This window comes from Dipodomys merriami, unplaced genomic scaffold, assembly GCF_024711535.1.
Source record: "Dipodomys merriami isolate MVZ:Mamm:240054 unplaced genomic scaffold, mDipMer1.0.p SCAF_7, whole genome shotgun sequence".
Lineage (NCBI taxonomy): Eukaryota > Metazoa > Chordata > Mammalia > Rodentia > Heteromyidae > Dipodomys > Dipodomys merriami.
The window spans coordinates 71,680,679-71,692,879 of record NW_027206290.1 but is presented as its reverse complement, the minus strand read 5'-3'; the positions used below and the strand labels follow the sequence as shown (position 1 = coordinate 71,692,879).

At 41.9% G+C, this 12,201-nt stretch overlaps 1 protein-coding gene across 9 annotated transcripts in view; it reads left to right on the top strand.

Annotated features, from left to right (window-relative positions):
• The window catches only part of Ncoa6 (nuclear receptor coactivator 6), a 95,597-nt gene that overhangs the window by 74,061 nt on the left and 9,335 nt on the right, over positions 1-12,201 (top strand). For 7 of the 9 annotated variants that reach the window (XM_070007107.1, XM_070007108.1, XM_070007111.1 and 4 more), the window contains 2 exons: positions 1,829-1,865; positions 8,816-8,964. In XM_070007107.1, coding sequence (XP_069863208.1) covers positions 1,829-1,865; positions 8,816-8,964 — 186 coding nt within the window. The remainder of the gene's footprint in view (positions 1-1,828; positions 1,866-8,815; positions 8,965-12,201) is intronic. The other 2 variants (XM_070007113.1, XM_070007110.1) reach the window with 1 other exon arrangement.

Here is a 12,201-nt window from a genome sequence, read left to right as displayed (position 1 = left end):
AGCTATTTTTTTATTATTATTACCTAAACTTGTATGTGATAGCTGAGTTAGCAAGGTAATACAGGCACAAGGAGTTGACATCTATTTCTCCTAGAGGGTTTTCCAGGTTTCATGAGCTCAATATGGGGAGCTAAGCAGCACAAGAAGCAAAGATTCCCTTCCACCAGCATCTTGAGGGTAGAGTAATTAAGCCTCCTGATGTAGAAAGTATATAAACATGGTCATTGTAGCAAAAATAATAGCTAACTAACAGAATGAATTATGACTGCCATGTATTATACTAAATTTTTGTGTTCATTTAATCTTTTTTTGTGTGTATCTGGTACTCGGATTTGAACTCAATGCCTTGTTCTTATTAGGCAGGTGATCTATGACTTGAGCCACACCACCAATCCCTGATTTAATATCTTTAGCTTTGAAATGGGTAAATGGTTACCTATATATTTCATATGGGATGTTGAACACTTAAGGGTTAAGTAATTGTCCAAAAGCACATGGCTATTAAGAAATTATTTTAAACCAGGCACCATGACTTAAACTGATTTAACTGCCTCTGTGTACTTAAGTAGGGAACCTTAGATATTTATACCAAATGTGAGGTACTGAATACCTTAAATGAGGGAACAGCTTCAGGGTTTAGGGAGGTCAGAGCAGAAGAGATCCTCACTACCTGATGTATTAGAAAAATGATGAAAGTTACCCGAAGGCATATAATAGAGTATATATATTTTTTCCAGTCCTGGGGCTTGAACTCAGTCAGGGCCTGGGCCCTGTCCCTGAGCTTCTTCTGCTCCAGACTAGCACTCTACCATTTGAGCCACAGTGCCACTTCTGGCTTTTTCTGTTTATGTGGTACTGAGGAATCAAACCCAGGGCTTCATGCATGCTAGGCAAGCACTCTACCACTAAGCCACATTCCCAGCCCCAAGGACAGATGTTTTAACACTAGTGCTGTAGAGAAGTACATATTGATGCAAAACTCTGCTAGACAAATTACTGAGAATGTCTTTTCTTGGAGGGGAGGGGAGGTGGGACATTGCTGAGAGGTTGAAGGTAAAGGGAACATCATAATGTCTGTGGGAAGAATCTCAAAACAAGGCACATGGTTCTCTAAACTCAGTGCAGTTGTTGAGAGAAAAATGCATCCTTAATAAATGTTTAATATATGTTTCAAGATTGTTGCCTTTAAGCTAGTTCATGCCAGTAGTAACTAGCTTCTCCAGGAGGCTAAAAGACATGAGGATCCTGATTTGAAGCAGCCCAAACAGGAATTAACCACCAAAAATGCCAGAAATGAATCTATAGGTCAAGTGGTAGAGTGTCAGGCGTGAGTGAAAAAGCTAAGTAACTGCACTGACTCTGAATTCAAGCACCAGTATCAGCACAAAAAAAAAGAAAGAAAGAAAAAAGAAAAAAAAACATTGCTGGGTTTTTTAAAAAAAAATACAGAAGGGTAGAGATATTTTCAGAATGAAAACAATCTCTCTACATGAAAGGAAGAGGCTTATTTTACTAACCTAGTGGTAGCTGGATGAAATATAAACCAGCAGTATGAATTTAGTCCTGTTGATCCAAATGGGATCATTTCACAGTGTGAAATAAGAATAAAAATAGACCAAATAAATATCTTATGTCCCCAGCAAACCAAGTTGGGTCAATGCCAATTTTATCTCCATACCATCTAGGGTGAAAATCCTGCTGGGCATACAGAACTATTAGACTAAATAAGGTATTCAGGATTTTTGTAGTCATCCATTTTTTCCCTATGGGCATATACACCAGCAGCTTCCACATCTCATTTTGTCCTTTGCATTTTTTTTTTTTACAGAACTTGAGGCAAATGTGGCCATAGCTTCTGGACAAAGGTAAGATGATCATTTCACTTAACCATGGTGTATGCCTCTTTGAGGGGCATCTGTTTTCTCAGTCTTTTTTTTTTTTTTTTTTTTTTTTTGCCAGTCCCGGGGCTTGATGGGGATTTAAGATGGGGATTGTGAGAATTTGGGGGCTATTAAATGTACATCTCTGATTTGACTCCTGGTCATCTCATTCCAAATTCATTGCTATTCTTACAGTAACACTCTGCCTCTCTGTTTTTATTTGAATTGATCTGATGTTGGAATTTATTTGTTTCTCAAATAACTATCAAATATTTGTCTAGAGAAAGGAGCTACTAAAAATAAAAATACCTTATAGGTATCTGTTTCCAGGGCTGTATGAGCATTGACAGTATAAACATGTAGCTTTGTTTTGTCAGGAAAAAAAAGAGGCCCTTTACTAGGATTCTTTCTTCCTCAGAATCTTTGATCATTGTCTGGGATCCCAGCCAGAAAAGCATCCTTACAGCCCCTAAAAGAAGGTGCTAATCCCCTTGACTTGTAATTCTTCTGTTGCTCTGGTCTGGCCTCTCTTTGACTTGCTTGGCTGTGATTGGGTATGGGGTAGCTGTTTCACATAAAGCATTAAACTGCTCATGTAGTGAATAGTGTGGCTCAATTCTATAATTCCATATTGCTACTAGCAAAGGATCTTCTAGCAGGAATGAACAGTGGCTTCATATTCAAACCATGATTTATGTTTGTAAGGAGCTCAAAATTCAGTGGAAGGTTAGAGGCATTAAAATAGAACAGTCTGTACAGTCTGATAGGTGTTCTAGAATACCATATATGCACTGAAACTCAAAAGTCAGAAGATATAACTCCATTGGGTAGTAAAGCCTGGGATACTTCCCAGAAAGGGAAATCTTTGATCACTTTTGTTTTCTTGCATTATTATTTCTTTTGTCCTGTTTTGCTTATGATATTGGAGATTGAACCAAGGGACTTGAGTATGTTGGGCAAGTACTCTACCACTTGACCTACATTAATCAGCTTTTTTTTCTGATGACTTTAATATACAAGTTTTGAACCATGAAACCAATAAAAAGGTTTATCAAAGCAAAGTTCATTGAAGTTTATCAAAGAAATATATTCTCCTACATTTCAGCAATATTTACTGAATATATTTTAGTTTATCCCCTTCCAGAGTTCTTCCTAGACTAAGATGCATACAGATAGAGATACTGTGGTAAATGTGACATTCTTTTCCATGTGGTAACATGCATATATGGCTATATATTATTATGAAAATTAGATCATATTATTCATAATGTTAATAACTTTTTCTCACCTAATACTGGATCATGAACTGTTTATATTATAAAATAATTTTCCAAGCCAGGCACTGGTGGATCACACCTATACTCCTAGCTACTCAGGAGGCTGTGGTCTTGTGGATCAAAGTTCACAGCCAGCCTGGCCAGGAAAGTCTGTGAGACTCATTTTTTTTTTTTTTGGATCCGGTTGTGGGGCCTGAACTCTGGGCCTGGGCGCTGTCCCTCACCTCTTCAGCTCAAGGCTAGCACTCTACCTCTTGAGCCACAGTACCACTTCCGGCTTTTTTCTTTTTGCTTATGTGGTGCTGAGGAATCGAACCCAGGGCCTCAGGCATGCAAGGCAAGCGCTCTACCACTGAGCCACCTTCCCAGCCCCAAAATATTACTTTTTTTTTGTCCGTCATGGGGCTTGAACTCTGGGCTTGGGCGCTATCCCTCAGCTCTTCAGCTCAAGGCGAGTGCTCTACCGCTTGAGCCACAGGACCTGTGAGACTCATTTTAACCAGGAAAAAAAAAAAAGGCAAGCAAAAAAAACCAGAACTAGAGGCTTAAGTAGTAGTGAGAAAAGAGATAGGAGCAAAAAAGCTGAGAAAGTATCAGGCCCTGAGTTAAAACTCCTAGTACTGGCACATACAAAAAAAATTTTTTAGGAAGTGGCCGCTGTAGCTCAAGTGGTAGAGCGCTCGCCTTGAGCTGAAGAGCTGAGGGACAGCACCCAGGCCCAGAGTTCAAGCCCCACGACCGACAAAAAAAAAAAATTTTAATGAAGTTTCTTCTATAACATTACATTTTATGACTGAATATGGATATTTCATAATTTACTTATGATTGGCTTTTTTTTTTGTTTTTTATGCTGGTGCTGGGGCTTGAACTCAGGACCTAAACACTGTACCTGAGCTTTTGTGCTCAAGGCTAGTACTCTACCACTTGAGCCACAGTTCTACTTTGGGCTTTTTGCTAGTTAATTGGAGATAAAAGGCCTATGGACTTTCCTTTGAACCATGATCCTCATATCTCAGCCTTCTTGGTAACTAGGATTATAAGCATGAATTCGTAGTACTGGCTTTTTTTCTTTTTCTTCTTTTTTTCTCTCTTTTTGGTAGTACTGGAGTTTTAACTTGGCATCTTAAGCTGCCATTTGAGCCACACTTCCAGCCCTGTAATCTGTTGCTCTTAGGCATTTTCATGTCTTTTTTTTTTTTTGCTGGTCATGAGGCTTGAACTCGGCCTGTGTGCTATCCATGAGCCTCTTTGTACTCAAGGTTAGCACTCTACCACTTGAGCCACAGTGCCACCTCTGGCTTTTTATTTCCCTGGGTAGTTTATTGGAGAAGAGAGTCTCAGAACTTTTCTGCCTAGGCTGGCTTCAAACCATGATCCTCAGATCTCAGCCTCCTGAGTAACTAGGATTATAGGCATGAGCCACCGGTGCTGGGCTCATGTCTTCTTTTTTATTTTTTCCTGTCGGTCATGGGGCTTGAACTCTGGGCCTGGGTGCTGTCCCTCAGCTCTTCAACTCAAGGCTGGTGCTTTACCACTTAAACCACAGTGCCACTTCAGTTTTCTGGTGGTTAATTGGAGATAAGAATCTCATGGAGGGCTGGGAAGGTGGCTCAGTGGTAGAGCACTTGCCTTGCATGCTCGAGGCCCTGGGTTCGATTCCTCAGCACTACATAAGAAAAAAGCCGGAAGTGGCGCTGTGGCTCAAGTGGTAGAGCACTAGCCTTGAGCTGAAGAGCTGAGGGACAGCGCCCAGGCCCAGAGTTCAAGTTCAGGCCCCACGACTGGACCCAAAAAAAAAAGAAGAATCTCACCAAGATTCTCAGATCTCAGCTTCCTGAGTAGCTAGGATTACCGGCATAAGCCAACAGCTCCTGGCATGTCTTCTGTTTTCACTAATGTAGACAAAGCATTATGAAATTCCTGTGTGGGTTTAGAACTCTATAAAAAGATGGATTTATTTGTTTAGAAATGGAATTTTTCCCAAAGCCAAGGATTACACTGTAGTTTCTTAACCTTACTCACCTTATTTATTTATTTATTTACTTATTTATTTATTTATTTTTGGCTGCGGGGGTTTGAACTCTGGGCCTGGCACTGTTCCTGAGCTCTTGTGCTCAAGGCTAGTGCTTTAACACTGAGCCATAGCTCTACATTTTCTGGTGCTTGATTGGAGATAAGAGTCTCAAGGACTTTCCTGCCTGGGTTGGCTTTGAACCATGATCCTCAGATCTCAGCCTCCTAAGTAGCTAGGATATAAGCATGAGTTATTGGTGCCCAGCCTCACTAAGCTTTATTAACTCTTAATCAGATTCTTTGTTGTGAGGGGCTGTCTTATTCATTATAGGATGTTTAGCTGCATACCTGGCCTCTACTCAAAAGATGCCAGTTAAAAAAAAAAAAAAGAGAAAGAGAAAGATAGGCTGGGAAGGTGGCTCAGTGGTAGAGTGCTTGCCTCATATGCATGAGGCCCTGGGTTCGATTGCTCAGCACCACATAAACAGAAAAGGCTGGAAGTGGTGCTGTGGCTCAAGTGGTAGCGCACTAGCCTTGCGCTGAAGAGCTGAAGAATAGCGCCCAGGGCCAGAGTTCAAGCCCCATGAGCAAAAAAAAAAAAAAAAAGGATAACAGTAACAGCTGATATGATCTCATACCTATAATCCTAGCTACTTTGGTGGCTAGGATTGGAAGAATCACAGTTTGAGGCCAGCCCAGGCAAAAAGTTCATGAGACCCTCATCTCTACCAGTAAAAAGCTGGATATGATAATGCACTTCTGTCTTCCCAGCTATGCAGCAATCATAAATAGAAAAATAGAAGGATCAGATCCTTCTTTGGTGGTCCAGATTCACATGAGCAAAAAACTAGAAACTACTAGAAAAATAAAAACTAGAAAGGCTTTGGTGGAAGAGGGTGTCAAGTGATGGAGCACCTGGCTAGCAGGCAAGAGGTCTTGACTTCAAGCCTCAGTACCATTAAAAAGAAGAAGTCTTGGGGCTAGGAAGGTGTCTCAGTGGTAGAGTGCTTGCCTTGCATTCATGAGGCCCTGGGTTCGATTCCTCAGCACCATATAAGCAGAAAAATCTGGAAGTGGTGCTGTGGCTCAAGTAGTAGAGCACTATCCTTGAGCTGAAAAGCTGAGAGATAGTGCCCAGGCCCAGAGTTCAGGCTCCTGACCACAAAAAAAAGAAAGAAAGAAAGAAAAAGTCTACCAGGCTCACGCCTGTAATCCTAGCTACTCAGGAGGCTGAAATCTGAGGATCACAGTTCAGAGACAGCCAAAGCAGGAAAATCTGTGAGACTTATCTCCAATAAACCACCATCAAACCAGAAGTAGCACTGTGGCTCAAGTGGTAGAACACTAGCCTTGAGCTGAAGAGCTGAGGGACAGCGCCCAGGCCCAGAATTCAACCCCACAACTGACCAAAAAATAAAAAATAATAAAAATGTCAACAACATCCCTCCAAATCATGAGAGTCAAAAATATCTCCAGGACTGGGGAAGGACTGGGGATATAGCTCCCATTTAGAGCACTTGCCTAGGAAGGTCTCAGTCTGAAGCTAGACCTGGACAAAAACACAAAACTCTACTTAAAAAAGAAAGAAAGAAAAAAAGGCTGGAAGTGAGGCTTATGTAATAGAGTGCCTGCCCTGCCTAGTAAGTAGAAGGCCCTGAGCTCAAAGCCAACATGGGCAAAGAAGTACTAAAGAATCTATCTTCAGCCGGTGGCTCACACCTGTAATCCTAGCTACTCAGGAGGCTGAGATCCGAGGATCTCAGTTCAAAGCCCGCCCAGGCAGGAAAGCCTGTGAAACTCTTACCTCCAATAAACCACTAGAAAACCGGAGGTTGCAGTGTGGCTCAAGCAGTATAGCACTAGCCTTGAGCTAGAGAGCACAGGGACAGTGCCTAAGCCTAGAGTTCAAGCCCCATGATAGACCAAAAAAAAAAAAAAAAAAAAAAAAATCTATCTCCAGTTTACCAGGAAAAGCTGGGCTGGAGGCATGGCTCAAGTGCCAGCGCATGAGCAAGCTGAACAAACATAAGACCCCTGAGTTTAAGCCTCAGTACCAGCAGAAGAGAAAGAAAAGAGAGGGGGGAAAGGGAGAAGGGAAGGGAAGAATGAAAAGGAAAAGGGAAGGAGAAAGGATCACTGAATATTATAAATATATTCCCATAAAATGACTTATAACTAATTGTCCTAGGCTCGTAGTAAATGATAACATATATTCATAATTCTAGATACTATTTTGAATTAGTAGCAATCTTCACACTTTTTTTTGCTGGTTTTGGAGCTTGAATTCAGGACCTGGGCACTGTCCTTGAGCCTCTCTATGTTCAAGGCTAGCATGCCACCACCTGAGCCACAGTGCCACTTCTGGTTTTTTCTGGTTATGTGGTATTGAGGAATAGAACCCAGGGCTTTATGTATACTAGGCAAGCATTCAACTGCTAAGCCACATTCCCAGCCCTTCACGCTTTTTTTTTTTTTTTTTTTTTTTTTGTGGGTTGTGGGTCTTGAACACTAGGCCTGAGTGCTGTCCTTCAGCTCTTCAGATCAAGGTGAGCACTCTATGGCTTGAGCTACAGCGCCACTTCCAGTTTTCTTGTGGATTATTGGAGATAAGAGTCTCATGGACTTTCCTGCCCAGGCTGGCTTTGAACTGTGATCCTCAGATCTCAGCCTCCTGAGTAGCTAGGATTACAGGCGTGAGCCACAAGCACCTGGCCCTTCACACATCTTAAATAGCTTTTTCATTATTCTTTTTAAAAATTAGAACATCCAATTTTTAGGAAATTTTGTTTTTGTCAGTCATAGGGCTTGAATTCAAGACCTGGGCACAGTCCCTGAGCTTTTGTGCTCAAGGATAGTTCTCTCCCACTTTGAGCCACAGCACCACCTATAGTTTTCTAGAGATTAATTGGAGTTAAGAGTCTCATAGACTTTTCTGCCCTGCTGGCTTTGAACCTGGATCCTCAGATCTCAGTCTCCTGAGTAGCTAAGATAATAGGTATGAGCCACCGGCACCCAGCTTTTTTTAATTTTTTGAAGGGAAAATGATTACCTCAGGAAAATCAGTGGCAATTTTGGGGGGAGGGGTCAGTGGCAATTTTGTAATGGTAATTGTTAGAACTTCTTTATGTTCCTGTTTTCCAGTAAACTCTTCAGCATTATGCTTTATTTAGAATTTAGATTAAAAGTGTGAGCCACCAGTGCCCGGCTTTAATCTCCTACTTTATTAATGAAATTCTATCTAAAAAGCACTTTTTTACAGAAAGAAAAAAGGGTGAAAAAGTAGAGCAGGTAGAGTTCACTAGACACTAATGAAAGTGAACTATAGGGGCTGGGAAGGTGGTTCAGTGGTAGAGCGCTTGCCTTGCATGCCAGAGGCCCTGGGTTCGATTCCTCAGCACCACATAAGAAAAAAAAAAAGAGAGAGAGAGAAAGTGAACTATAGAACTTGTAGGTGGAGACGGGAGGGACAGGGAGAAAGTGAGTGAAGGGAAGTCAGTGTACAAAGGAAATGTACTTATTACCTGACTCATTACCTCCCTCCGTATATCACCTTTGAAATAAAGTAAATTTAAAAATATAAATAAGTACTTTTTTATGTGATTTGACTCCCTTGGCTCCTTAGAAACTTTGTTTCCTTTTTTTCAGCAGTGAGCCAAAAGAGATAGTTGAAAAATCTAAAACCCCAAGCCGAAGAAACTCCCGAACAGAAGAGCCAACTGTGGCTTCTGAAAGTGTGGAAAATGGACATCGTAAACGATCCTCTCGACCTGCTTCAGCCTCCAGCTCTTCTAAAGGTTAGCAGTGGGATGTGGCTACTCTTTGCAGGTCAAATGGAGGAATAGGGTTTTCATCATAGCAACAGCAGAGCACTTTGTTCTTCATGTTTGCTCTATTCCTTAACCTTGGCTGGTTACTTGATTTTTTGCTATTTATTGGGTTTTTCATTTATGTGTCAGTTCATTTAACTATATGCTTTCTTTGTTCAGAAGGGCAATGAACACTGCTGAAAAGAACATAGTAACATAGCAGCTTGATCAGTCTGAGTTCATGATCACCTACTTCACATAGATCCTGATATAGCTCAGCTATCTTTTCCTGTGAAAAAGATTTTTTCCTAACCTCTATTTTTTTTCCTGTTTTTGAGAGGATGGAGTCTTGTTATATTATTCATAATGGCCTTAAATTTGTGATCCTCCTGCCTCAGCCTCCCATGTGCTAGGATTACAGATGTTCACCATCATACTTAATGTCTGTACTCTATTTTATTCACTTATTTTTGTGTGTATGTACCTGTCCAGGAGGTTGAAATTAGGGCTTGGGCTCTGCCCCTGAGCTCAAGCTCTACCATTTGAGCTATAGCTTCACTTCCAGTTTGGGGGTGGTTAATTGAAGGTAAGTCCTGTAGTCTTTCTTGCCCAAACTGTGATATCAGATCTCAGCCACTTCAACTGAACCAACCAGCTCCCTGTACTCTTTTTTTTTTTTTTTTGCAAGTCTGGGGACTTGAACTCAGGACCTGGGCACTGTCCCTGAGCATCTTTGTGTGCAAGGCTAGTGCTCTACCATGTGTGCCACAGAGCCACTTCCAGCTTTTTTTTTTCTTGAGTAGTTTTATTGGTGATAAGAGTGGACTTTTCTCCCTGGGCTGGCTTCAAACTTGGATCCTTAGATCTCAGCCTCCTGAGTAGCTGGATTTCAGGCATGAGCCACCGGTGCCCACCTGACTTCCATGTACTCTTTTTGAACTTTTAACTCCTACTTTTTCCACTCGCCTTTGATAAAGGCACTGACATATTCACAGAGAAATAGAACTCTCTCTATTTCTTACTACCAAGACTTAAAAGTTACTAATAGCCTTCTTTGTTGCTACTATGAGCTGCCCCTCCTCAAGTCTAAGGCTAATGCCTCCACTTGTGCCTCTATTCCTATTTTTCCTGACTTTAAGAAACATTAAAGGGGCTGAGAAGGTGGCTTAGTGGTAGAGTGCTTGCCTCACATGCATGAGGCCCTGGGTTCAATTCCTCAGCACCACATAAACAGAAAAAGCCAGAACTGCCGGGCGATGGTGGCTCACGCCTGTAATCCTAGATACTCAGGAGGCTGAGATCTGAGGATCGCGGTTCAAAGCCAGCCGGAGCAGGAGAGACTGTGAGACTCCTATCTCCAATAAGCCACCAGAAAACCGGAAGTGGCGCTGTAGCTCAAGTGGTAGAGCGCTCGCCTTGAGCTGAAGAGCTGAGGGACAGCGCCCAGGCCCAGAGTTCAAGCCCCACGACTGACAAAAAAAAAAAAAAAAGAAAAAGCCAGAAGTGGGCCTTGTGGTTCAAGTGGTAGAGCACTAGCCTCGAGCTGAAGAGCTGAGGGACAGCGCCCAGGCCCAAGTTTAAGTTCCACAACTGACAAAAAAAAAGAAAGAAACATTAAAGCCAACACTGGTGGCTCATGCCTGTAATCCTAGCTACTCAGGAGGCTCAGATCTGAGGATCATATCCAAAGCCAGCTCTTGGTAGAAAAGTCCCCATGAGACTCTTAATCTCTAATCAACCACTAAAAAAACAGAAATGGAGCTGTGGCTCAAAGTGCTAACGTTGAGCAAAATAGCTCAGGTACAGCACTCAGGCTCTGAGTTCAAGCCCTACACTAACCAAAACAAAAAAGAAACTTAAATTACCAGATTTTTTCTTCTCTCTTGACTGCTGTCTCCTTTTTTGAGTTAACTCTTCTCTTAGCTTCTGTGACCATGAACTATCAGTCATTTTCTGCTATCTCTGACTGTTCATTTTCTATAGATGTTGATGTTTCTCAGATTTCAACTCTGAGTCACCACTATTACCACTTGCCCCTAACTGATCTCATTCATGCCCTCCTCCCCCTTCTCTAGTTATAGTCTTTCACATATGATTTAGAAAGGTAGATTTCTAGAAATTTTAGACAACTGTATGCCCAATCCTGACAGGATCTCAAATTCAGTGTGTCTGAAACAAGCCTTGTTATCTTTTCCCTCCAATGTCAGGTCCTCTATCAATGTACTACCATCTATCCAGACAAGTCCACCCTGACACTTTTCTCTTTTATCTTCACATCAAACCCAACCCCCAAAAGCTGCTGATTTTATTTCAGGTAGCCCAGACCCACCTACTTTTTCTAGTATTGCTGTTCTCCCCATTTAAAACCCCATCAGTGATTTTTGCATTTAATTAGGATTAAAGTCTAAAAGCCTCAACACGGCCTACAAAGGTCCTGGGTAATCTGACCTCTGTCATGCCCTCCCACTCCCCCACCCTGAGTCATCTTACCTCCCTCAGCAACTCAGACATGCTGTCCTCATCTCTAGGCCTATTTGCATATGTGGAGCTATTACAGGGAGCACTTTTCCCCCTCCCAACCTTCTTCTCTTCCTTAACTTCCCACCCTTCCTTCTTAGTTCAATAATTACTGCTATGAGGGATCATAGCAGCCATTCCCTGACACAATTATAACATACATGCTTATTTATGCAATAGGTAATTAATACTTAGACCATATTTAGGAAGAAGATTATGCCTAGGTTTGTTCACTGCTGAGTTCCAGGTGCTTAGTATACTGTCTAATACAGAAAGTTATTGAATCAGTAATTATTAAATGAACACCCATCAGATACTTTTTTTTTTTGGCGGGGGCTGGGGTGGGAGGGTTAGTCATGGGGCTTGAATTCTAGGCCTGGACACTGTCCCTCAGTTCTTCAGCTCAAGGCAACACTCTACCACTTGAGCCACAGTGTGCCACTTCTGGTTTTCTGGTGGTTAATTGGAGATAAGAGTCTCACGGACTTTCCTGCCTGGGCTGGCTTTGAACTGCGACCCTCAGATCTCAGCCTCCTGAGTAGCTAGGACTACAAGTGTGAGCCACCAGTGCCCGGCCCATAAAATACTTTTTAAGAACTTACTAGATATTAGGTACCAAAGAGTGAAAAGACAGAAGTTCTGTCTTCACCACATTGAAAGATTAGGCCCAATCCTAAACGGACTGGGCATTTATCTTTTTTTTTTTTT